We start from the raw sequence: 27,870 nt of genomic DNA on the forward strand, positions 1-27,870 counted from the left end.
GGCAGAAGGCCAGTAAACAAGAGGGTGGAGAGATTGTTGCGTTGCGTGAAATCGAAATGCCGACAGGCCTGGTTGTACTGTTGCCATTTCGTGTACTATTTCATCTGCCGGATGGGTCTCTGGAGATGTTTGCTTCTAACCCTCCTTCCTAACACAAAACAGAAGAAAAATAAAGCATCCACACCATAAAGGAACACACCTTTTGTTTATGTACTTTGTACTAATGTTGGTACAAGCCTTTGGCCATGTCTGCTTGCTGTATATATCCCCAAGGACCTTCCTGATGCTACTAGTATCTATTGTTTGAAACTTCAACTTTTTTTTAATGTTTTCATACATGGATTAGGCTCAGGTCTCTTATGGGGGAAAATATATTACACTAATGGTAAATTATCTTATGGTCTAACCTAACGCTATACTATTCAATCAAAATAATTGGATTGGTATTTGCTATGGCCCTGTGCTGTGGGTTTCATCCCATCTCCAGAGGAGGCTAATGTGTTTTGAAGATGAGCTGAGGAGAGTGGACTTTTAGAATTAACGCCAAAGCCTGTTTGGATATGACCCATTCCCCTCTCCCTCTCTCCCTCCGTCCCACTCTCCCTCCCCCCCCCCCCCCCTCTCTCCCTCTCTCCCTCCGTCCCACTCTCCCCCCTCTCTCCCTCCCTCTCTCCCTCTGTCCCACTCTCCCCCCCCCCCCCTCTCTCCCTCCCTCTCTCCCTCCGTCCCACTCTCTCCCTCCCCCCCCTCTCCCTCTCTTCATCTCTCACTGACACTCTCTTCCAGTGTTGCCAGATTTTGCGAGAGAAATAAGCAACCTGGTTCGTGAAAAGAAGCGACCCAGGTCAAGAGCACTGCAAATGCATTGGCTATTTGAAAATAACCGATTTACAAGCTCACAAGTCACATTTCAACAGAATGTTGGGTGAAAAAAGTGAAAAATGTTAATATCGTAGCCTATATGGGTATCCCTTGCACAAAATATTAAAAGATGGAGAACAAACTTAACAACATTGGAAAAAGTTTTTACAAGCAACTTTACAGAAAAGCCCAAAGTGGCTTATAACAAGCAGACATGGCAACACTTCTCTCTCATCTCATAAGAGCGTGTTGGCTGCAGGCTGCAGTGCAGAACATGACTAACCCGGTCTGGGTACTTATAACAAGCAGACATGGCAACACTTCTCTCTCATCTCATAAGAGCGTGTGGGTTGCAGGCTGCAGTGCAGAACATGACTAACCCGGTCTGCAGGGTACTTATAACAAGCAGACATGGCAACGCTTCTCTCTCATCTCATAAGAGGCTGCAGTGCAGAACATGACTAACCCGGTCTGGGTGAAAAGCAGCAGCGCTGCTACATGTAATACTGACGGAGCTGAATGGCCAGTCAGTGCCGTCCGTCCTGGAACACTGGGAGTAATTTAGGTCAGAGGACCCAGGGACACACACCGTCTTTTACCCATTCACTTCTGTCTCCATCTGCCTGCATGCACGCTTTAAATCGGTGGGCTTTTCTTAATTTCAAGAACCGCCGTGTCTCTAAGAGTGTAGAAACCGCCAAAGGGTCTATTTGGTTGCATCTGTTCACTCTCAGTTACAGAGATGTAAGGGTCCATTTGAGACCTCCTCAAGTAACCCGCAGAGGGTCCCCGGACTCCAATTTGAGAACCACTGCCTTAAATTAAAAGGGAGAGTCCATGCTAAAATGTGTTCTGTGAAGCTTGAGTCACGGAAATGAGAGGAAATCTTTCCTTTTGTAGGGCCAATTGGTCCCACTATACTTCCAAAAGGAAAAACCTCTAACTCCTGTTAAAAGTGAAACTATATAACTCGTGGGAAATAACTTTTAGCCGGCAGCTTTGGCTCACACACAGAAAACACATGTCGTCCTGGTCTTAATGACCGTATATGGGCGCTTCAATCTCTATCTGTGACGTTGGACAGCTCGCTCACACAGCTGGGAAACCAACGAGGGTATAGCGAACTAGTGGGCGGAAACGTTTTGATTGATCTTTTCCATCCAAATGGGCTTTAATTCATCGCGGAGCTCGGCCGGTTATGAACCAGAAAATGTGCTCACATCCCTGTAAAATTACCACGGGCCCCCATCGCACCCCCCCCCCCCCCTCTCCGCAACAGGACCGCATGCGGCTCATTGCCAGTGGACCAGCACCAAACAGCTGCTGGGAGACGTTTTCCTCGCCACAATATTTGTTTCCGCTTGCTTGTTTGTAATTTCTGGAGAAATGGTGTTCGGGTTCATAAATTTAGATTGAACACCCCCGTGATCATATATGGAAATGGGGGATCTGCATGCGTGCTGTATATTTTAGTTATAGCGCATTAACTCGCACAAATGCATAATTGGATCGCGCGCGCACATGTGCGTGCGTGTGTGTGTGGAGACCTCAATGTGTTTGTGTGTGGCTATACAAAAGAAAGACACATTACTGTGGTTGTCTCTGTTGTGGCCACTAGAGAAATTAGGCGAAAATTCCGCGTAAATCAATGAACATTTGGCCAAAAACAGACAGAATACAATTGATGCAGGGCGAAGGTTTAAGTGGCAAAACGATCAGTCAGCGTTGTGTCTACGCGGTGCCGTGCGGAACGGGCCGGGCCACGGTAACATTGATTAACACAGCGGTCAGGTCATTAATACCACATCAAAGCTTAAAGGCGTATATATAGCGCTGCCTGCGACTGTAAAAACTCCTGCTGCTCCACGTTGACTTACTTCTATAATAATGCTCTTACATTGGAGGAAGCCTTACCTCTGGATAACCTCTAGCTCTCTCTATCTATCTATACCTCCGTCCCTCCCTTTGTTAATCTTGGATTCTCCCTCTCTCTCTCTGTCTCTCTCTCTCTCTCTCTGCCCTTCCTATTCAGCGTTCTGGGAGGCACTGTGTGCATCGGGCCCTGGCAAAGGGAACGCTGTGTTTTGTGTGTGTGTGTGTGTGTGTGTTGGGGGAGAATAATTTGCATTCAGCACCACTAGTCACTTCGGCTTCAGGAGCTCTGAAGAGACAGCCCTTTTGAGCCGCATTGAAAAAGAGAACGAGAGAGAGAGAGATAGAGAGCGTGTGCGAGGGAAAGAGAAAGGCAGGGGAAGAGTGTGAGAAAACGAGAGAGAGAGAGAAAAACAAGCTGACCAACCCCGTGCGGATAAGTACATGTAAGGCACGTGGAAGGAGCAGTGGGTGCATGTGTGTTGTTGCCGTGTGTCTTTCCACACAGTGCATTATTCGCGCCTGCATGACCGTGCGAGTGTACGTGTGAAAACAGCAGCACGAGAATACTTGTGAGCACATGCACGGGCACACTCGTGCTACCACAGCTGGCCTGGAGTCAAATCGTTGCCGTCAGGTGGAAACCTTGTACTGTATGTACAAAACTGTACAGAAAATGGAAAAATATAGCTGCCAGGTGCAACACGCTCTTGTAGCGTTTTCGTTAGTTTCCGACGTTCTTTTGTTGGTTGTCCTCTAGCGTCTAGTTTCAGTTAGCTCATAACATTAGCTTCCGTTGCCACTCGCTCAGCATTGCGGCGCTCAGAGTATGGGTTTTTATGCCGTTCAGACTATATCATTGGCTTAGGAGGCAGCCAATCAGGACGCTAGTAAGGTTGCTAGGACTAGGTCGTCACTAAAGTCGCCTTTACGGTTGTCAGTAGTGGTGGGTGCAAATGTAGTCCAGGCGCTTTTGAAGCACCTGGCAAAAAAATGACCTGTGTTCCAATGGATCCAATATTATTATTTAGTCACAAGCTGTTTAATACAAGTTTATCATTAGTTCAATATTCATAAAAACTCACATACACTTTCAATTTGATAAAATTCTAAATCACAAAAATAGCCAATCTATACAATCTCGCGGTAGTATGCGGTACTATAAAAACATGAGGAGATAACAGGTTTCTGCCCGGCAGCAACACAATCATGGCTTACTAATCCCAGAGGGACTTGAATCCCGCTTTCGCTGTATGCTGGCTTTTTGATCTTCCGTCTCAAGATCACAAGATCACCTGAATAACATCTACCGGTATATACAAGTAGCTGGGTTACAAAACTATACATCAACATTTCACCTGAATAACATCTATATACAAGTAGCTGGGTTACACAACTATCCGTCAACATTTCCCCTGAATAACATCTATATACAAGTAGCTGGGTTACAAAACTATACGTCAACATTTCACCTGAATAACATCTATATACAAGTAGCTGGGTTACAAAACTATATCTGTCAACATTTCACCTGAATAACATCTATATACAAGTAGCTGGGTTACACAACTATATCTGTCAACATTTCACCTGAATAACATCTATATACAAGTAGCTGGGTTACAAAACTATCCGTCAACATTTCACCTGAATAACATCTATATACAAGTAGCTGAGTTACAAAACTATATCCGTCAACATTTCACCTGAATAACATCTATATACAAGTAGCTGGGTTACAAAACTATATCCGTCAACATTTCACCTGAATAACATCTATATACAAGTAGCTGGGTTACAAAACTATATCTGTCAACATTTCACCTGAATAACATCTATATACAAGTAGCTGGGTTACACAACTATACGTCAACATTTCACCTGAATAACATCTATATACAAGTAGCTGGGTTACAAAACTATACGTCAACATTTCACCTGAATAACATCTATATACAAGTAGCTGGGTTACAAAACTATACGTCAACATTTCACCTGAATAACATCTATATACAAGTAGCTGGGTTACAAAACTATATCTGTCAACATTTCACCTGAATAACATCTATACAAGTAGCTGGGTTACAAAACTATATCTGTCAACATTTCACCTGAATAACATCTATATACAAGTAGCTGGGTTACAAAACTATATCTGTCAACATTTCCCCTGAATAACATCTATATACAAGTAGCTGGGTTACACAACTATATCTGTCAACATTTCCCCTGAATAACATCTATATACAAGTAGCTGGGTTACACAACTATCCGTCAACATTTCCCCCGAATAACATCTATATACAAGTAGCTGGGTTACAAAACTATACGTCAACATTTCACCTGAATAACATCTATATACAAGTAGCTGGGTTACAAAACTATATCTGTCAACATTTCACCTGAATAACATCTATATACAAGTAGCTGGGTTACACAACTATATCTGTCAACATTTCACCTGAATAACATCTATATACAAGTAGCTGGGTTACAGAACTATATCCGTCAACATTTCACCTGAATAACATCTATATACAAGTAGCTGGGTTACAAAACTATCCGTCAACATTTCACCTGAATAACATCTATATACAAGTAGCTGAGTTACAAAACTATATCTGTCAACATTTCACCTGAATAACATCTATATACAAGTAGCTGGGTTACAAAACTATATCTGTCAACATTTCACCTGAATAACATCTATATACAAGTAGCTGGGTTACAAAACTATACGTCAACATTTCACCTGAATAACATCTATATACAAGTAGCTGGGTTACAAAACTATATCTGTCAACATTTCACCTGAATAACATCTATACAAGTAGCTGGGTTACAAAACTATATCTGTCAACATTTCACCTGAATAACATATATATACAAGTAGCTGGGTTACAAAACTATACGTCAACATTTCCCCTGAATAACATCTATATACAAGTAGCTGGGTTACACAACTACACGTCAACATTTCCCCTGAATAACATCTATATACAAGTAGCTGGGTTACAAAACTATATCCGTCAACATTTCACCTGAATAACATCTATATACAAGTAGCTGGGTTACAAAACTATACGTCAACATTTCCCCTGAATAACATCTATATACAAGTAGCTGGGTTACACAACTACACGTCAACATTTCCCCTGAATAACATCTATATACAAGTAGCTGGGTTACAAAACTATATCCGTCAACATTTCACCTGAATAACATCTATATACAAGTAGCTGGGTTACAAAACTATATCTGTCAACATTTCACCTGAATAACATCTATATACAAGTAGCTGGGTTACAAAACTATACGTCAACATTTCACCTGAATAACATCTATATACAAGTAGCTGGGTTACAAAACTATATCTGTCAACATTTCACCTGAATAACATCTATACAAGTAGCTGGGTTACAAAACTATACGTCAACATTTCACCTGAATAACATCTATATACAAGTAGCTGGGTTACAAAACTATATCTGTCAACATTTCACCTGAATAACATCTATATACAAGTAGCTGGGTTACAAAACTATATCCGTCAACATTTCACCTGAATAACATCTATATACAAGTAGCTGGGTTACAAAACTATATCCTTCAACATTTCACCTGAATAACATCTATATACAAGTAGCTGGGTTACAAAACTATATCTGTCAACATTTCACCTGAATAACATCTATATACAAGTAGCTGGGTTACAAAACTATATCTGTCAACATTTCCCCTGAATAACATCTATATACAAGTAGCTGGGTTACACAACTATATCTGTCAACATTTCCCCTGAATAACATCTATATACAAGTAGCTGGGTTACACAACTATCCGTCAACATTTCCCCTGAATAACATCTATATACAAGTAGCTGGGTTACAAAACTATACGTCAACATTTCACCTGAATAACATCTATATACAAGTAGCTGGGTTACAAAACTATATCTGTCAACATTTCACCTGAATAACATCTATATACAAGTAGCTGGGTTACACAACTATATCTGTCAACATTTCACCTGAATAACATCTATATACAAGTAGCTGGGTTACAAAACTATCCGTCAACATTTCACCAGAATAACATCTATATACAAGTAGCTGAGTTACAAAACTATATCTGTCAACATTTCACCTGAATAACATCTATATACAAGTAGCTGGGTTACAAAACTATATCTGTCAACATTTCCCCTGAATAACATCTATATACAAGTAGCTGGGTTACACAACTATATCTGTCAACATTTCCCCTGAATAACATCTATATACAAGTAGCTGGGTTACACAACTATCCGTCAACATTTCCCCTGAATAACATCTATATACAAGTAGCTGGGTTACAAAACTATACGTCAACATTTCACCTGAATAACATCTATATACAAGTAGCTGGGTTACAAAACTATATCTGTCAACATTTCACCTGAATAACATCTATATACAAGTAGCTGGGTTACAAAACTATCCGTCAACATTTCACCTGAATAACATCTATATACAAGTAGCTGGGTTACAAAACTATATCTGTCAACATTTCACCTGAATAACATCTATATACAAGTAGCTGGGTTACAAAACTATATCTGTCAACATTTCACCTGAATAACATCTATATACAAGTAGCTGGGTTACAAAACTATACGTCAACATTTCACCTGAATAACATCTATATACAAGTAGCTGGGTTACAAAACTATACGTCAACATTTCACCTGAATAACATCTATATACAAGTAGCTGGGTTACAAAACTATATCTGTCAACATTTCACCTGAATAACATCTATACAAGTAGCTGGGTTACAAAACTATATCTGTCAACATTTCACCTGAATAACATCTATATACAAGTAGCTGGGTTACAAAACTATATCTGTCAACATTTCACCTGAATAACATCTATATACAAGTAGCTGGGTTACACAACTATATCCGTCAACATTTCCCCTGAATAACATCTATATACAAGTAGCTGGGTTACACAACTATATCTGTCAACATTTCACCTGAATAACATCTATATACAAGTAGCTGGGTTACAAAACTATATCTGTCAACATTTCACCTGAATAACATCTATATACAAGTAGCTGGGTTACAAAACTATATCCGTCAACATTTCACCTGAATAACATCTATATACAAGTAGCTGGGTTACAAAACTATATCCGTCAACATTTCACCTGAATAACATCTATATACAAGTAGCTGAGTTACAAAACTATATCTGTCAACATTTCACCTGAATAACATCTATATACAAGTAGCTGGGTTACAAAACTATATCTGTCAACATTTCACCTGAATAACATCTATATACAAGTAGCTGGGTTACAAAACTATACGTCAACATTTCACCTGAATAACATCTATATACAAGTAGCTGGGTTACAAAACTATACGTCAACATTTCACCTGAATAACATCTATATACAAGTAGCTGGGTTACAAAACTATATCTGTCAACATTTCACCTGAATAACATCTATACAAGTAGCTGGGTTACAAAACTATATCTGTCAACATTTCACCTGAATAACATCTATATACAAGTAGCTGGGTTACACAACTATATCCGTCAACATTTCCCCTGAATAACATCTATATACAAGTAGCTGGGTTACACAACTATATCTGTCAACATTTCACCTGAATAACATCTATATACAAGTAGCTGGGTTACAAAACTATATCTGTCAACATTTCACCTGAATAACATCTATATACAAGTAGCTGGGTTACAAAACTATATCCGTCAACATTTCACCTGAATAACATCTATATACAAGTAGCTGGGTTACAAAACTATATCCGTCAACATTTCCTGCCGAGTTAGACACCATGCCGCTGAAGGCTTCGTCCCTTTTGGTCCAATCACAAGAAAACACATTCTAATAACAAACAGCATGGCTTCGTTGTGCAATTACGTAAAATGGCTGTAACACGCTAAATTAATTAGCAGTTATCTGGCTAACTGGCTTCAATCCCCCAACATACAGTATAGGCTAATTTAATAGACCAATTAATTGTTTACAGACATTGGGACTGGGCGCAACGGGTGACTGTTTCATGTAATCAATTCCCAACAGATCTACGAACCTGTTGTTTTGGGGAGCGCTGGTTTCATTCTATTCAACCTCCTATTGTGAGTTGGCTAGTGAGGTGCACCCTGGGAGACATTTATACTTCAAAGCCCAACAGTGTTGCGCACAGAGAACAGCTGATATACAAGCTCACATCGCATCGCGGATACGACTGTTGTGAGTGTAGAGGTCTGCGTGCGCGACACCATTGCGGGACGAAGCATAAATTATACTTCGATATAGAACAAAGTGGAGATCAAAGCAACAAACTCATTAAATAGGGCTGGAGACAGGTGGGGGACCAGTCCAGCAATTGCAATTAACCACTTAGAAGCAAGATCGTGTGGTTCAACTCATTTACATTGTTATTACATAGGAACAATCAGGCAATCGTTAAGTAGAAAAAAAGGAAAAGAGGACACTTGTGAAAATTGTCCGGATCTCCGCTTTGTTCTATATCGATGTGTTATCCCCATTGATCCCAGGAGCAACTTTTTACTATTTTACTATTTTTATACCTGCACACCTCCTGAGCACCTTGGTTGCTTCCTTGCCTCTGCATAAATTATACTTGATGGGCTGCAGGTGTGTGTGCAGCCGTGGACAAACAGGCTCTGCTGCCGTGATCATGAGCACACCTCCCGTTCTCATGACGGCGACTGGAGGTGTGCTTTTGAGGACAACTGTTTTGAATTGCTATTATTGTTCAAACAACAGAAACCATAGGGATTATATATTTCATTTATTTCACAATAAAAATCCTAATTGTTCTTCCTCCACACTGGGAGAAAAACAGCATCTGAACGTTTGATGGGGCATTTTGTACACGTGAGTGCAGTTAGAACTTTTCCATTGCATCTTATGAGAGGTGGTGTTCTTCTGCTGCCGTTATGCATGCGCATGCTGTTGATTATCAGTGTGACGTCGTCTGTTAAGGCGTCTATAGCCTATACGACTTAAAATGCAAATTGAAAGAAAATGTCTTCAATTTGGACTTTTGGACAAAAACCGAGATACAGTGGTATGAAGTAAAGTATTGGAAATATATATAGCACAAATACCTCAAAAGTGTACTCAAGCACAGTACTTAAAGGAGAATTCCATACTAGAAGGTTTTCTTACCTTTATTTGTAGTTGTTACGTCCCCCACCAAAAAGGACCAGGTGTTGTTTTGTGCAAAAGCGCATTATTGGCTATTTCATTCCCCTCAATGAATTGCATTGAATTGAATGGGGCTATGGGGTGTGCTAATTCGCTTATTTTTATTTTTTATTTTATTTTTTGTATATATCCTCAATTCATAATGTAAATAGTATCCCAAGCGGCACACTTTAATACTTATTTCGAAATAAGCGAATTAGCACAAAAACCCAACCCCCATTGAGGGCTTATATGGTAGGGGAAATAGCCAATAATGCACTTTTGCACAAAATAACACCTGGACCTCTTTGGTGGGGACGTAACAACTACAAATAAAGGTAAGAAAGCCTTCTAGCATGGAATTCTCCTTTAAGTGTATACTGTGTTACTTTCCACCACCGGATTGTACAGATCTTAGATTGGAGTCCACGGAAATAAAACATGGTCAAATGGGGTTCCGTTCCGTCCACATCAAACTTGAGGATCCGTGAAATGAAAAAGGGCTGAGAATCACTGTTCTAGACAGACAAGCCTGTTCTAAGCGCTAAGCTGTAAAAAAATAAGTCACTCACGTTCATATTAAGCCTAAATTGAATTCATGTGTGAGAGTCCAGAGCTGACGGATGCTTTGTTCTAAAGTGAGCCGGCGAGAATGTGGACACGCACAGCTGCCGTGGAGAGAATAATCATGACGTTGAGGATGTTGTGTGAATATTTGGTTGGTTGTGGAGCCAGGAGCAGCGTCTGTATGCACCGCATACAGCAGTGTCGTTTTCGTCGACTAAAACTAAGACGAAAAATGTTCGACTACCTTTTTCCACTGAAGAAAACTAAATGGAAACTAAATGAAAACTATGCTGACTAAAACTAAGTCTAAATATACTGACAAAAAACTAGACTAAAATGTTAGGAAGGGGACTAGTGGACGAGAGATCCAGTATAAGTCATTTTACACTTGGTTGCATGCTGAAAATAGCAGATCTACAAGCTCACAACGCGTCGCGCTGTGAGCTTGTAGATCGGCTATTTTCAGCAAGTGTAAAATAAGTCATTATGATGGCAACAAGGCCCACCAAAATACATTTTAGTCGACTAGATCACCTGTAGATTTAGTCGACTAAAATCTTATGACATTCAGTCGACTAACACTAATACATTCCAGGTGACTAAAATGTGACTAAAACTAAGTGAAAACTATTCAAGAGACTATGACTAAAACTAAAATAGAAATTTGCTGCCAAAAACAACACTGGAATACAGATGAAGCCGTTTGCAGGCCGGTAACAGCAAGTGGTGGACAGTATAGGCCTCACATTTCTTACTCATGTAAAGGAATCATACTGTAATGTAAAAATCCTTTGTTACAAGTCTGCCGTTCAAAATGTACTTGGGTAAAAGTACAAAGGTATTAGTTTCAAAATGTAAAAGTATACTGTTGTGCAGAATCATGTCCCATTTCCACGTTTTCAAATGTATACAATTCTTTTGTAGCATATCTACAGATCAGCTACTTTCAAATGGCCGAAATGTATAGGGCTGAATTGGCCGCTGGATTTTAGCAAGGTATTGCCCAAGGAAATGACGTTCATGCTTTGCAAATCAGCTTACATTCTCTGCGAATGAAAAAAAGTGTTGTGATTGGTCGGGAAAATATCTTATCCGGGGGAAATACATCTGACAGATATTCTGGAGGATACGTCCACCAATAGCTTCTCTGCCTTACGTTGTGACCAGGCTTTTCTTTTCGCAGATAAGTAAGCCTGGGACCTGAGGCTATTCTTGCGACTTTTGTGTGACACTACTGTAGTACGACGATGATTGTTGCATGCCGTGTCGCAACCAAACCCTCCCAAAAAAAAAGAACATTTACAAGCTCACACATGGCTGCCATAACGCAACCAAGTGTAAATCACCCTGACGATCATTCAAACAGACCGAGGCCAGATCTCATTTCTGCCTTCACTGCTCCTCATCCTACGGCACACACAGGCAGGACTGGAGGAATGTCACCAAAAAGCAGGGGGACGTTTGGCCCGAGAAGAGAGGCAAATAAGGGGGGTGTGGGGGTACTAGAGCATGGAGGGGATGGTGGAAGGGAAGAGAGAGCTGTGATGAAAAGTGCGGCAAGGCTTGAAGAGAGGAAGCAGAGAGAGAGAGACAGAGGCACACGGGGGTAAAGTCTATAGAACAGACGACCTGCACGGTTGCGACAAAACCGTGCAGCAGCGAGGCGGAAGAGGGGAGCACAGGGATCACGTGATTAATCCATTTTGGACTGCGGTCGATTAAAAAAAGACTTCTAAATCGTTAAAAAAAAATCTGAAAAACCTATGTTTCTATGTCAGTGGTGCTCAACCTTTTTCATGTCAAGGACCCCCAGAATTATCTCTATTGGGCCACGGACCACCATCTCAAAATATGTAGTTCCAGGGAGCCCCCAGAAGCCAATATTTTTGTTAAAAATGTTCGCTCTGAAATATATATTCAAAGATTTGCGCCCCATTTTCACGACTTTTCAAAAATAGCAGACCTACTGTACAAGCTATTTTCCAATAGCTAAAGTATAACATAATGTTTAAAACACCAAAAGAGGTTCCCACCCAAAATGGGTTAATATGAGCGAACGCACGCTGTGCCACACACGCGCGCTTAACAGAAGAACAAAAAACTATCTACCCTCACACACACGCATCCACCCCCAAAACCTATCCAATTCTGCTCTCTCTCTCTCTCTCTCTCCCCCCCCCCCCCCCCCTCACTCTATCTGGCTCACAAGCTATAAATAGCAGCAACTGAGCCCTTTGCTATAATTCCCTCATTCAGAGTCTTTAGTGGAAAAGACACACGGATGTGCTCTTTGACATACAGTATAGTATAGTACGCACTGATGATGCTGATCATACAGGAAGTGTTTTTCACTGCACTAGGATGGTTGCCAGGCAACCTTTCCCCGGCTACCTTCAACACTCCTCGTCAGGGCTGGGTACGGTACAGTACATGAGCCCTGCATGGATGAATGGATGGTTGTTTTGCTACATAATGGTACACATAACAAGGTAGCATCGAGTTCAGTACAGATGCCATTTGATTTTTAATTATCTCCACTGCTATATCCATATAGCCGTGCTGCGTCGTGTGTGACAGAACACAGTGAACCTTCTTTTCCGACTGCTTAGTTACGTTAATATCCCGTTACCCTTTCCGAAATGGAAATATTATTATAGGTGTTGCATTACACAATGCGGGAGGCTGACACGGAGTGTTAACGCTCATTAGCAGTGCGGTCAGGTGTTCATTCAGGTGAGAATAATAAAAGCTGTCTACAACGAGGCTCGTTGTTGCTCGTGTTCTACGTGATTCCCTTCGACTCGACGCCCTCTCACTGCACGTGTGATGCCTCAAAATGGAGCCCGTCTGAAACACCTCGCAGAGAAACACCTGTCGCAGAAACACCTCGCAAAGTGAGTCAGTTAAAGCAAAGATTGTCTCCGTGAGCTCCCATCACCAACTCTTACATAACTACCACTTTTACACTTCACTTGAGCATTTCCAATTTCCAATACGACGCGACGCATTGCGATTGGCTATTTTCACACATTTGCACACATTTTGAACTTTTAGTAAAGGCCTACTTTAAGTACGTTTTGATGCCGATGTACTTTTGTACTTTTACTTGAGTACATTTTTAATACGGGACTTGTATAACGGAGTAGTTCTGCATTGCAGTATCGATACTTTTGCCACCACTGACTATACCACCAAAGCTTGTTCGACGTCGTGGCGCTATAACGCCATACAGCCCTTTCTTCTCAATGCTTTTTTATGTTCCCTTTGGGGATATTTCGTTTTTTTTTTAGTAACCTTTCTAGTGCAGGGCTCCCTTTCTCTCGCCTTCTATATATGCTTTTGTTCACACGCTCGCATCAAAAGGGTATTTTGTGCACGTGCGTGCCGTGCGCACTGCAGCGTGTGTGCGCACTGCCAGTGGATATTCTCCCCTGATGTGTGAGCCACGGAGGACCCCGTACTGTACTCGTACTGTACTTGAAAAGCTGCGCCAGCTCGAAAACATAACACAGATATTATGCACAATTATCAAGGTTTACTCTGTCATCAAAGTCTCTCTCTCTCTCTCTCTCTGATGCCTAACGTGTTAACCCATTCTGAACGGGCACCCATTTTGGTGTTAGCATCATGTTATGCTTTAGCTATTGAAAAATAGCAGATCTACAAGCTCGTAGCGTGCCACCGAGTGGCGCGCTACGAGCTTGTAGGTCTGCTATTTTTGAAAAATCGAAGAACGACTGACATTTTTAAGAATCTGATCTCAGGTCAGAATGGGTTAATCAGACCAGTGTGTGTCCAGTGGAAGCCTCGTATTAATCTGATCTCAGGTCAGAACGGGTTAAAAGATATACTCAAGTACAGCACCTCAGAACTGTAGTACGTATAGACCTAACTATAATACTATATAGCAGTATAAGACGCCCTGAGGGGTGATAAGCGAGCACTGGCGCTTTGGCATGATGGGGGGGGGGGGGGGGGGGGTCAGATCAACATATGGAATCTTCTGTACTGCAGGCCATATACTGTATATGGAGCATGTCTTGAGTGTATACAGGGTTCGATGAGGTCAGATCAAACATAATGGAATGTCAGAACAGGTCAGCTCCATATATGGAGCTCTATAAGGGTTTGAGGTCAAATGTATATAGAGTTGCTGTTGAGGTCCGTGTCGTGATCTATACATATTATGGAGATGGCCATATATATATAGTGGTGTAACGTGTCACGAGGCGTGACCATATATGGAGGCGTGGGGTGACTAACTAACTGACGGAGGGAGGGAGGAACTGACGGAGGGAGGGACGGACGGACGGACGGACGGACGGACGGACGGACGAGAGATGCAGGTTTTCGTAGTAGAAAAGTAGTAGAATTTAAAATGTAGTTATACTATCACATCTGATATTTTCTTCACTGCTGGCATCTCTCTCTCTCTCTCTCTCTCACACACACACACACACACACACACCCCACCCGCCCGCCCCGCGCTGCTCGACACCGACGGTGGCGGCGGCGCAGCCTGAGCCGTGTCGTTATTGCTTTAGCATCGAGCAGCAGCTGCGCTTGATAGAAAAATTGAAATATTGCAGAACAGGGCTCTGGGTCGGAGAGAGCGCTTTGAGTTTGATGTGTAGAGATGGATGATGTATCGGACGGAATAATTTATAAGCCCCCCCATTCCCCCCCTACCCCTACCCCAACCCCCCCCCCCCCCCCCCCCTCCTCCTCCGCCCCCTTCTTGCGTTGGGGGGAGTCGCCCGCAGCGCAGCGCTAGTGTGTGCAGGGTGGTTGTCTCTCTCCCCGCTCAGAAGTCCAAGCTAATTGAACCCAACTGGCTGCTTAACTGGCGGTTTGTTACAGTTATTACCACGTTAAATCCATTTTGGTGTTTAGCATTATGTTACGCTTTAGCTATTGAAAAATAGCAGATCTACAAGCTCATAGCGCGCCACCGAGTGGCGCGCTACGAGCTTGTAGGTCTGCTATTTTTTTTTTTTAAACCGAAGAACGACTGACACAGAAACATATATTTTTCAGAATTGTGTACTGTATATTATTGTACAGAGTTGAGAGGGGAACTCAATTTGTTTAAAACAACCATGCAGGAAAGAAGAGCCAGTGCCATATACACCGCAAAGAAAATAACCTTCCGTCCGGAAAAACCGATGGTCTAGGATCTGATCCGAGATCAGATCCGATCCGAGATCAGGGTGGGTGTCCGGTGTCGCGGTCCAACCCTGTCCGGGTGAAGCCGGGGGGGGGGGGGGGGGGGGAGGGCGCTGGCCTGCGGTTCATCTGAATAGGCCCCCCGGGGGAGAGCGGTCGTCTCCATCGATCTGCCATGACTGTGCAGCAGGAGAGACAGATAAAAACCTCTCCGCTATGATTTATGTCATCTCAGCCGGGGTGAACTGGCAGAACCTTTCCCCGCCACCCAACCCAACCCCCCCTCTCGCACAGGAGAGCATCCAAACACAGGTCTTTACTTGGTGACTCTCAAAGCAGAGCTCAACACACACAGCACACTCAGAGGCTATACAACAGGCTGCAGGGGATCTTGCTAATCAGCACAGGTGGAAATAATGTTCTCAATTAGTGGCATGCTCTTTCACCTATAGAAGACACTCTATTACAGTTTGTTTTCAGCAACAAAAAAAAGGAGGGCAACCCGCCCCTGGGTATATGAAAACTCCCAAGGGCTACCTGGAGACTGACACTGCCTTTATTCCGCCCTGGGGGATTGTGGCAAACATGCCTAGGGGGACACAGAGGAAGTGTAAAAGGACACTTAACAGCATCGCACCGAGACCCGGTAATTGTTCCCGAGTATTGACGAGGTGATGCCATGATGTGTCTCCACTTCACTTCACTTCACGCGGGGAATGGTAGGTAATTGAGAGGCAGCGCAACGGCAATTACTGCCTGCCTTCCTAAAGGGTCCTCCACACCACAACCACAATACCTATAACTATAAAATATGTATTTTGAAAATCAATTGGAGGGGCTGTGGCTGGATGGATGGTTGGTTGTGTTGTGGTCGACCCTATCGGGTGCAGTATAACAGTAGTTACACGGTAGTTAAGCCATTTTGGGCGAGAACCACCTTTTGGTGTTTTAAACATTATGTTATGCTTTAGCTATTGAAAAATAGCAGATCTACAAGCTCATAGCGCGCCACCGAGTGGCGCGCTACGAGCTTGTAGGTCTGCTATTTTTTTTAAATCTTGAAAATGTGGCGCAAATCTTTTGAATATATATATATTCTTTCAGAGCGGACGTTTTTAACTCAAATATTTGCTTCTGGGTGTGGGGGGGGGGTCCCTGGAACAACATATTTTCAGACGGGGGTCGGCGGCCAAATTCATATCATTTTTGGGGGTGAAAAAGGTTGAGCAGCAATGACACAGAAACATAGGTTTTTTCAGAAAACTGTCAGGATTTAGAGAAGACATTTGTAGAATCGTTCCCAGGTCAAAATGGATTAAAGTAGCTGGTTATAGTGCTTGTGTGGAACGACCCTTAACTATTCAGTCGTACAGTCAGTTATCTCCTGGTCATGCCAGAGTGATTTGCGGGGGGTGGGGTAATCAATAATGGATGTTTAAAACTACGTAACTACAATTTTATTTGCAAATGTAGTAGTGCTGTGAAAGAGCTATATACTTTGCTTAGTTGCAGAGGAGAAGGGTAAAGTAATCGGCAAGTTTCAATAATAAATGTGTCCGTTGAATAATTTAGACTATATGGACGACAAAGCTAAAGTCTGGGAAGAGAAATTGATTGGACGTCTGTTCGTGATGGAGCTTGAAAGAAGAGGAATTAACCCATTCTGAACGGGAACGGTGTTAGCATCATGTTATGCTTTAGCTATTGAAAAATAGCAGATCTACAAGCTCATAGCTACGAGCTTGAAGGTCTGCTATTTTTGAAAAATCGAAGAGCGACTGACGTAGAAGACATTTTTAGAATCTGATCTCGGGTCAGAATGGAAAACTGTCAGGATGCAGAAGACTTTTTTTTAATCTGATCTCAGGTCAGAATGGGTTAAGAACGAGGACGACGGCGGCGACGTCCTTGAAGGCCTATATTAAAAAGGGAACGGTGAAATATTCATCATAGCCCGGGCATCCATGATACAAACTACTGCACTGATCAGGTATTAACCCATTTTGGCCTGACGTCATTTTTTCTGAAAAAAAATGTTTCTGTATCAGGGGTTTTGGGACCCCAAAGATTATCTGTAATTGGCAGCCAACCCCCATCTGAAAATATGTTGTTCCAGGGACCCACCAGAAGCAAAGATTTGAGTTAAAAACTGAAACTCTGAAAGAATACAGTATATTAAAAGATTTGAGGCACATTTTTACGATTTTTCAAAAATAGCAGACCTACAAGTTCACCCACCGAGTGGCGCGCTATGAGCTTGTAGATCTGCTATTTTTCAATAGCTAAAGTATAACATAATGCTTTAACACCAAAAGGGGTTCCAGCCCAAAATGGGTTAATAATGTTAACCACCAGTACATTAACCTGCGACTCATTTATTTCATTCCTCCTTCCAATTATGGCATTTATACAGTAGCAGCACGATTACTTATTAAATAATTATTTAACCCATCCTGGGCGGGAACCCCTTTTGGTGTTTTATAAGCATTATGTTATACTTTAGCTATTGGAAAATAGCAGATCTACAAGCTACGAGCTTGTAGGTCTGCTATTTTTGAAAAATCGCGAAAATGTGGCGCAAATCTTTGAATATTATGTTCTTTCAGAGCGAACGTTTTTAAGTCAAATCTTTGCTTCTGGAGGGTCCGTGGAACAACATTTTTTCAACTAAATATATTTTCGGTGGTCCTTGAACATGAAAATGTTTGACTGACATATAGAAACATTCAGAAAACTGTCAGGATTTAGAAGGCAGTGGAATAATTCAGTAGAATGGAGCTCAGGTCTAAATGGGTTAATGGAGAGAACCGATTTGATGACGCATGCAGGGTTAGTACTTCAAACATTTATTAGAGACACAGAAAGCGTTACTGCATTTGTTTATCTGCACAACAACCACCACAACCACATACACACATTCCAGACGGAATGTCCCAGTTTCCCTCCTTTTACGCTGCATTAAGAAGAAGTAATTTTCGGAGACGAATCTACTAAAATTGAGAGAGAGGGGGAGGGGGCTTTTGAGGACAATCGGAAAGGATGCCTTAGGAGAGGCAGAAATATGCACTGTTGAATGTTTGAAAGGTCAAAGAATAAGGAAAAAAGACAAGCGAGAGAGAGAGAGAGAGAGAGAGAGAGAGAGAGAGAGAGAGAGAGAGAGAGAGAGAGAGAGAGAGAGCGATGGAGAACCGAGTGGAGAGGAGGAGAAATTGAGCAACATTTTACTACAGCATAGGCTAAAATGTCCATATATATATATATATATATATATATAGGCAGAGTATAGTGTCTGTGATACCGTATGCATAACACTCTCTCCCCAGGCCTTCGGCCCAGTGGAGGCAAACACTGGGGATTATAAGGTGCAGGCTTATTATTTGTATGCATTGCAATGTGCACAAGTGTGTGTGTGTGTGTGTGTGTGTCCTCTCCTTAACCCCTCCTTTCATTTGGACTTAGCTGGACACATGCAAGATGGCGCCCGATGGGTATGGAAAGAATAAGGGGGAAGAAGAGCTATAGAAACAAACATTACATGGCCAGTGTGCTGCTGTGCACGCACGCACGCACGCACGCACACAGACAGACAGACAGACAGACAGACAGACAGACAGACAGACAGACAGACAGACAGACAGACAGACAGACAGACAGACAGACAGACAGACAGACAGACAGACAGACAGACAGACAGACAGACAGACAGACAGACAGACAGACACACAGGGAATCAGGACAGACACACAGGGAATCAGGACAGGAATCAGGTAATGACACTGTTGTGTTTGGTCGCAGACTGAAGGTCAAATTCTGTTCAAGGACTATGACTGTAACACTGTACCGTCCACTATACAAAGAGAGCATGTGAAGAGCATCTATACAACTCCCTAACCTGCATGTGTCACCGTGTCCGTGCGTGTGCGTGTGCGTGTGTGTGTGTGCGCGTGCGCGCGCGCGTGCGTGCGTGAATGTGTGGGAGCAAAAACAAAAACAAAAAAATACCCAAGAAACCAGCAAATACTTTAACAGCAGCCACACACACTGTGCTGTGTGTGTGGGGGGTGTTTTACACCCCTTTCCTGCACACGCGTACGTACGCTCGTGGGTTCACACAAAAGAAGCACAACAAAACCAGTGTGGGAAGAATCTTCGTGGTATTAGACCCATGGTATACACACTGTATGGAATGGCACGTTGTTTGTGCGCCAGTAGCTGCACATGAGAAGGGAGGTGGGGTGTTGAGGGGGGGTGGGGGGTGTTGAAATGTGAGGGCTAAAACAGCCTGGGTATACACAGTCACTTTTGAAAGGTGTCGAAAAGACAAGATGGTTGGTGGAAACTGGAAACACATGATAGTGTCGAAGCACTGGTAAAAAAAAAACAGTTTTTCGGGTGCTCGACACCGGAGAGCTTGACCAAACATATAAATGATAGGGTGGAAGGAGAGGTCTCATGCATGTGGTATACTTTCACTCATATTTTCAAAAATAGCAGACCTACAAGTTCATAGCGCGCCACTCGGTGGCGCGCTATGAACTTGTAAATCTGCTGTTTTTCAATAGCTTAAGTATAACATAATGCTTTACAGAGATGTTGATACATTTATCGGACGACCTCAGTGGATGGTATGCAGGGCAGCTTGCGCCGTGGTGTCAGTAAGCAGCAAGGTCAAGTACAATTATAACAATCTTATATGTGCAATAGGCTTTGCCCCTTATGTAGGCCAAACCTCCGGAAAGTTCACCTGTTGATCCAATAAAAAGACACAGTGTGTAAACATCATCGGACTGAGTGGTCGTTTCAGAACAAAAATTGGCTTCGCATCATTCCGGGATCAGACAAGGAAGTCCACAGTGAAGCTTTCATGCGTATGAAAACTCCTTTTAAGTAAAAGTCTGGTTTTATGACAAAGTGGCAAATCAACCTGCAAAGCTCACACATTCCTTACTTTTATTATATAAGACCCTAGGGAAGGAAAGAGGTATGGTGGGTGAAGGGTGATTTTCTTTTACCTGCAGGGGGGAAAAATGTAAAAGGAGATATTTCTCTTTTATTATACACCTAAAAGCCTACGGTGCATACTGTATATAGACGAACCAACTAAGGAGGGTTCTTGATGGTGAAAAATATAAGAAAAGTCAAACGTCATCCAATCCTTCTGTCATAGAAGTGCCTGGAAGCCCCTTTTGTCCTTGTGTTTTATAACACTGTGAATGGCCGGTCAAACGGGAACAGGGCAATAGAAACCTTTGGTGAATCGTGGTGGAATATTTTGCATATACTGTTTAAGGCAGTCCTCTGCACGTACAGACAAAAATAGCAATAATAACCAATGTCAAGCTCACAACCTGTCGCATCGCAACAGAGCATGTTGTGAGCTAGTACATTGACTGTGTGTGTGTGTGTGTGTGTGTGTGTGTGTGTGTGTGTGTGTGTGTGTGTGTGTCTTTTTTTCTTCACTTTTCACTGACTCAGTGATCCCATGGGCGTTCCTGTAACGCCACATCGTGAACATTCACACTAAGACAGTGCTAAATAGCACTAAAAGTGGCTGGTATAATCATATGGAATTTCCTAAACTATAATAGCACGTTAAATGTGCTATGATAGCACCTTAAAGGTGCTATATATAGCACCTTTAAGGTGTCATATATAGCACTATTAGAGCTGCTTAATTAAGCTGAAGAACCTAAAGCAGTGGTTTTCAAAATGGGTTCCTATGGGACATCGAGAGGGGGGACGCCAACAAATCATTCCGTCACCTTGGTGTCTTCGCTCTAGGTGGGAAAGCCCAGCTGAGGCCCAAACCAAACCAACGTTGGCCAGTGCTTCCAAGCGACTAGAAAGATATTTCTTACGGTGGAAACTCACCAAATGGGTATACACACTCTCAGAGTTATACGGAGGTCCTCGAAATCAAAATGTTTGAGAAGCACTGCTTTAAGGCGACATACAGTATACATGGATGAGCTGAACGGGTTCTTTGTATGACAGCAGTGCTATTACCACCGCTTAAGGACTTAACACTATAAGTGATATACATATTTTGGTTAAAACAAAAGTTAAACCACTATATTCTGAATATGGAACAACATATTTTCAGATGGGGGGGGGGGGGGGGGTCGGCGGCCAAATACATCTTTTGGGTCCTTGAAATAGTTTGAGAACCACATTTTTTTCATGATTTAGAAGACAACATTTTGTAGAATCTGGTCTCAGTCCTCAGGAACCAAATGGACCCTTATGGGTCTGAAACTCAAGAGTTAAATTAACATTGATTAGAGAGAAATGCCATTGGGGGGTCTTTGAAAATCTTCTCCTATAGGGGTCACTGGCATATTATTTTCAAATGGGTCCGTGGGCTAATGTGTCAATTTGGGGGTGGTTGACATGAAACGGTGTGAGAACCAGTGGGCGGGAACCCCTTTTGGTGTTGCATTATGTAATGCTTTAGCTATTGAAAAATAGCAGATCTATACAAGCTCATAGCGCGCCACCGAGTGGCGCTACGAGCTTGTAGGTCTGCTATTTTTTGAAGAATCGTGAAAAGTGACGTGAAAGTGTTTGAGAACGACTGACATAGAAAAACATAGCTTTTTCAAGAAAACCGTCAGGATTTAGAAGACATTTGCAGAATCGTTCCCAGGTCAAAATGGTGCTATGCTTTAGCTATTGAAAAATAGCAGATCTACAAGCTCATAGCGCTACGAGCTTGTAGGTCTGCTGTTTTTGAAGAATCGTGGAAAGTGACGTGAAAGTGTTTGAAAGTGACTGACATACTGTATAGAAAAACATGGCTTTTTCCAAGAAGACCGTCAGGATTTAGAAGACATTTGCAGAATCGTTCCCAGGTCTGAATGGGTCAAAGAAGAGCCCCCTCCCCTCCCCTCCCCTCCCCCAACTCACCGTCCTCGGTGGGCACGTAGACGTTGAGGTAGAGGCAGTCCTCGCTCTGGTTCTGGATGTAGCCCGCCGCTGCGTCCAGGTTGTCCGTGAACCACACGGGCAGCATGATCTCCGGCAGCACGCCGTGCACGTTCTGCGGGCAGACGGGCGCGAAGGCTGTGGCGTTGCGCGCCTCCTGCCAGGAGCCCGGCGCCTCCGGCGGCTGGAAGCGCCGGTCGCCGATGGGCGCCGTGGCGTACGGCACGCCCAGGTACTGCTCCACGGGGCCCAGGATCTCGTTGTTGAGGTCCTTCTTGACGCCGCGCAGCTTGCCGTAGTTGGTGGTCACCGTGGGGTGCTTGTTGTTGGAGGACGTGGGGTCCGGCTTCTGAGCCCCGGCCGTGCCCAGGCTGAGGAGCAGCGCCATGAGGCCCAGCAGGCACACTGCAGCGCCACCACCGCGCCTGTGGTGGGTCACAATGACGCTGCTGTGGGGGGGCGGCGGCCTGGGCGACAGGCCCCGCCCAGCTCGTTTACACACAGGAAGAGGGAGGAGGTACATGACTGTAGTTCCGACCTGTCGGGTTAGTCCTAATGTGTCGAGGGGCCAAACCACGGTTCACGGGTGGCGTGAACGACGACGGGAAACCAGGTTTACAGCAGCAAAGCTTTAGTGCTCTTATACAAGAGAAATACGAAGCGGCTCAAAGTCTTAAGACGAGTGGTGGGTGGGTGGCTCAGGCTGAGTTGAAGGTACGGTCTAAACCTTTGGGCCCAGGGGGTTTGGGGGGGTGGGGGGGGGGGCGTGTGGGGGTTAGGGGAGGCCGAGGGTTATTATAGGGGTCTCGAGACAAAGGTCCCCAGGCGGCCTCACAGAGGGGTCCGGGTCAGTGTCGGGTCAGTGACGACGCCGCAATGGCGATCCGGAACGCTTCCCCTGCGGCTGCGATCCTGTTCCGCTCCATCCTCACAGGCTCATCCGTCCCAGGTTTTGGTTCAACAACGGCCCCGATCCGGATCGATGGGACTTATATGAGCAGGTGAACTCTGCAAAACGAGGACAGAGAGAAATAGAGACAAAGAGAGAGAGAAAGAGAGAAAAAACGAGGTGGGGAAAAAAGGGAGGAGGGAAAGCGATTTAGAAAAGCGAGCGAGAGATTATGGCTTATCTGAAAGAGAAACATATTCTATTAAACTGCTGCCAGTGTAATATATTCCTCTAAACCGGAGCCAGGGCTAAACTATTTGGCAACATGAAAGTGGAGAAAAAGTGAGAAAAAAGGCCCGCCTGCTGAGATGAGATGGCATTGTTGAGATGAGAGTCAATATCGGCCATTGAATCACATACGTCTTCTATACGCTGTGAGCGTTACAAGGCCAGCACACAGAGGAGAGGACAAATGCGCGCACGCATGCACACACACACACACACACACACACAGCCAAAGGGGACTAATTTATAAGCAACATATTGCCTTCCGTGGAAGCCTTAACCGCAGTTCAGCGTCAGACCAAAGAACCGAGACATTTTAAACCTGATTTATACTACTTATAAATATAGCGTAGAGTAAAAAGAACACCAGCTGATGACAATCTATAGTACAACGGAGCATAAATGAAGCATGGGACCGTTGCTGTGAAAATGAGCCCGTTTGGCCTGCAGGGTCAGAGCTCAGCGGTCCAGGCACCTTGCCTGGACGGCCTATAGGCCTACTGTCTATCCTTCTATAAAAACATATAAAACAGCCGGCCACTCGAGTGTTTTAGCTACAGGATTGATATCAATAGAAATAAGAAAGCAGGTATATTTTTCTTTAAATACTTTGCAGGGCTAATTCTGTACGTTGGGGTTTCGGGTTCAACAAGTTTCAGATGGTCATATCTTCTTCATTTTCTTTCCAATTTCAATTAGCAATACATCATATGAAAGGTTACAGTGTGCAGTTGCATAATATGTAAAGAACTGAAAAATGACCATGTCCCCCTTGTATATCAAACCACTGTCCCCGGTCACATATGTTCTGGCACTGCACTAAACTAACATCATATTGGCAAAGTATATTTCAATCACTGTCAGACATTGTTGGAAAACCTTTTGACCCGGATCCACTGACAGCAGTTCTAGGAGTCAAAAGGCCCGGGGTCAAACTGTCTACTTTCCAATATAACATGGTACATTTTTTACCATGTTATATTGGTAGTAGAGTCACATATTTAATATGTGACTCTACTGGCTCGCAGACTGATATACTGTTGAATTGGAAGGAAGCACAGGTTCCGACTCACACTACACTTATGAAAATTTGCAATTGGAAAAGATAAAGTTTGAATTGAGAGGGAGTGAAGATAGATTTTTACCAGACTTGGCAACCCTTCATTGACTATTTCAATAGGTGCACGGTTGCACGCTAACCCCTCCTACACGATAGATAACATAATCGAAAGGAAAGGGGAAAAAAAGGAACCGAGTGATTGATTTAATCTTTTCTCATTTAAAAAGAAAAATGTCTGTAATTCAGTAGATTTAAAACAACGTGTTGGGAAAGTTTTAGAGCAAGAGTGTCTGTCCTGTTGTCTTTGTTTTGTTTGTCTGTTCACATTTGTCACCGTTTAGGTTTTAGTTTTTTCTTGTTTATCACATTTATATACCTTTTTTATTAAGTATTGTATTTGGACATTTACACTACCTGTCACTATTATTTTTTTCATTTTATATCACTTAATTACTCATTATCTGTCAATGATATTCTGAAGTTATGACATAATACAAAATGCCTAATAAAAACAGTATTAAAACAATATATATATATATAAAATAAAGGCGAAAGCCACAAGAAAAGTTATGTAGTGCAGTGGTTCTCAAGCCTTTGTGTCTGCAGGCCCTTGACTGTAAAGAACCTTTAATAAAGTTATGTAGTGCAGTGGTTCTCAAGCCTCTGTGTCTGCAGGCCCTTGACTGTAAAGAACCTTTAATAAAGTTATGTAGTGCAGTGGTTCTCAAGCCTTTGTGTCTGCAGGCCCTTGACTGTAAAGAACCTTTAATAAAGTTATGTAGTGCAGTGGTTCTCAAGCCTTTGTGTCTGCAGGCCCTTGACTGTAAAGAACCTTTAATAAAGTTATGTAGTGCAGTGGTTCTCAAGCCTTTGTGTCTGCAGGCCCTTGACTGTAAAGAACCTTTAATAAAGTTATGTAGTGCAGTGGTTCTCAAGCCTTTGTGTCTGCTGCAGGCCCTTGACTGTAAATAACCTTTAATAAAGTTATGTAGTGCAGTGGTTCTCAAGCCTTTGTGTCTGCAGGCCCTTGACTGTAAAGAACCTTTAATAAAGTTATGTAGTGCAGTGGTTCTCAAGCCTTTGTGTCTGCAGGCCCTTGACTGTAAATAACCTTTAATAAAGTTATGTAGTGCAGTGGTTCTCAAGCCTTTGTGTCTGCAGGCCCTTGACTGTAAAGAACCTTTAATAAAGTTATGTAGTGCAGTGGTTCTCAAGCCTTTGTGTCTGCTGCAGGCCCTTGACTGTAAAGAACCTTTAATAAAGTTATGTAGTGCAGTGGTTCTCAAGCCTTTGTGTCTGCTGCAGGCCCTTGACTGTAAAGAACCTTTAATAAAGTTATGTAGTGCAGTGGTTCTCAAGCCTCTGTGTCTGCTGCAGGCCCTTGACTGTAAAGAACCTTTTCATAGGAGAAATGGCAGCGGGAGGGAGGCGAGGGCCGTGCTCTCAGTAAGTCAATGGTCATTGGCTCTGTTATCCAGGTCAAGGTTCTTTATAATTTGTCTCCCGAGGAAGAAACTTGTCTTAGACAAAGGGCCCGCATGCAAGCGTAGCCCTTGTGTCCATGTCGCCGCAGTGCAGCGCCGAATACATCTTTCTTGCAACATCGACCGCCCTCTGCAAGAGGGCGGTCTCTGGTATGTGACAATCATGGTGATGATTATAACACAGGGCTGACTCTGGAAATGTGGATTATTTGAACAGTTACACGAAGTAAATGGCGAGGTTGGGATTTTGTTATATATATTCCCCCAAATTTAAGGGACCATGGTTGGCTTCTTTGTCACTATTCTGAGGCACCCCTGGACTTGCGTCGAGGCACCCTGTAGGGCAGTGGTTCTCGACGTGGAGTCCGGGGACCCCCAGGGGTCCTTGAAGGAGTTCCAGGGGGTCCCCAGCTAAATCATAGTTTGTAACCGCTCTCAGAGTTAAATTGAACATTGATTTTGCAATATAAATCGGGGTCTCGGAGACAGAAATGCCATTGGCGGTCCGTAGACTGTAACGCATGTCAAACTGGGGGGGATCCTTGAAATTAAACCAGGTTTGAGAATCACTCAATCATCAGCCGTGAAGATCTTCTCTTATATGGGGGGGCTCTTTGCATATATCTCTTCAAATGGGGGTCCGCGGGTGAATGTAGTGTCAATTGGTCCTCGACATGAAAAAGTTTGAGAACCACTGCCCTAGAGAAGCCCCCTTGAGAAGCCCCCATGGTGAACTGTATGCGCTCGTGTTGGTAGTCGGCGGTGGTGATGGTGATATGCTTTAGCTATTGAAAAATAGCAGATCTACAAGCTCATAGCGCGTCACCGAGTGGCGCGCTACGAGCTTGTAGGTCTGGTATTTTTGAACAATCGAAGAACGACTGACATAGAAACATAGCTTTTTCAGAAAACTGTCAGTACATTGTGGTCAGGAAAGAAATGCCGCAGAAGCACAGGACAGAGATTAGGAGGCTGAGCCTTTCACTGCCCACTAGCGGTCAAAGGTCAACGCTCGTAAGCAGCTTATAGTGGCCCTGGGGGACCCACGTCTCTCTCACACACACGCACACACACACGCGCACACACACACAGAGCTGGGACGGCTGTGCCAAACACACTACAATGCCGAGGACGATTCTCAGCCTTTAAGCGTGTGAAAACACCCTCTTTGTATAGGGTCGCGGTCTCTGGAAGTTAAACAAACGCTGAGGATTTCGTCATTGGCATATAACCTTTATTTCACCGTGCAGGCATGCGTGCGTTACAATCAGGGGGGCAGTCAGACAGATATTTTGTGAAGCCACTATGGAAATCGGGATTTCCTGAAAGTTCATATAATGGCCTGTTGTGGCGCTGTCATTGGGCCCAAAAAAACCCATAGCCCCATAGAAGTCCATGTATTTGGGCCCAACTTCACCTAGACTGCATTACCTTAATAAACATGGTCATGAATACTTTCTGCTTCCAGTCACTAGTTTAAAGTCTCATTTATAATGTCATAATATTCTTTTTGGAAAATTATGGTC

At 43.3% G+C, this 27,870-nt stretch overlaps 1 protein-coding gene across 1 annotated transcript in view; it reads right to left on the bottom strand.

The window, feature by feature from the left end:
- The window catches only part of nlgn2a (neuroligin 2a), a gene marked incomplete at both ends in the record, with an annotated part of 207,520 nt that extends 184,371 nt beyond the window's left edge, over positions 1–23,149 (bottom strand). Inside the window, 1 exon segment of the mRNA XM_083789203.1 lies at positions 22,609–23,149. Within this exon segment, the coding sequence (XP_083645329.1) occupies positions 22,609–23,149 (541 nt within the window).
- Between the last annotated feature and the right edge of the window lie 4,721 nt (positions 23,150–27,870).

The sequence above is a fragment of the Protomyctophum parallelum genome, assembly GCF_964188405.1.
Source record: "Protomyctophum parallelum genome assembly, chromosome: 18".
Lineage (NCBI taxonomy): Eukaryota > Metazoa > Chordata > Actinopteri > Myctophiformes > Myctophidae > Protomyctophum > Protomyctophum parallelum.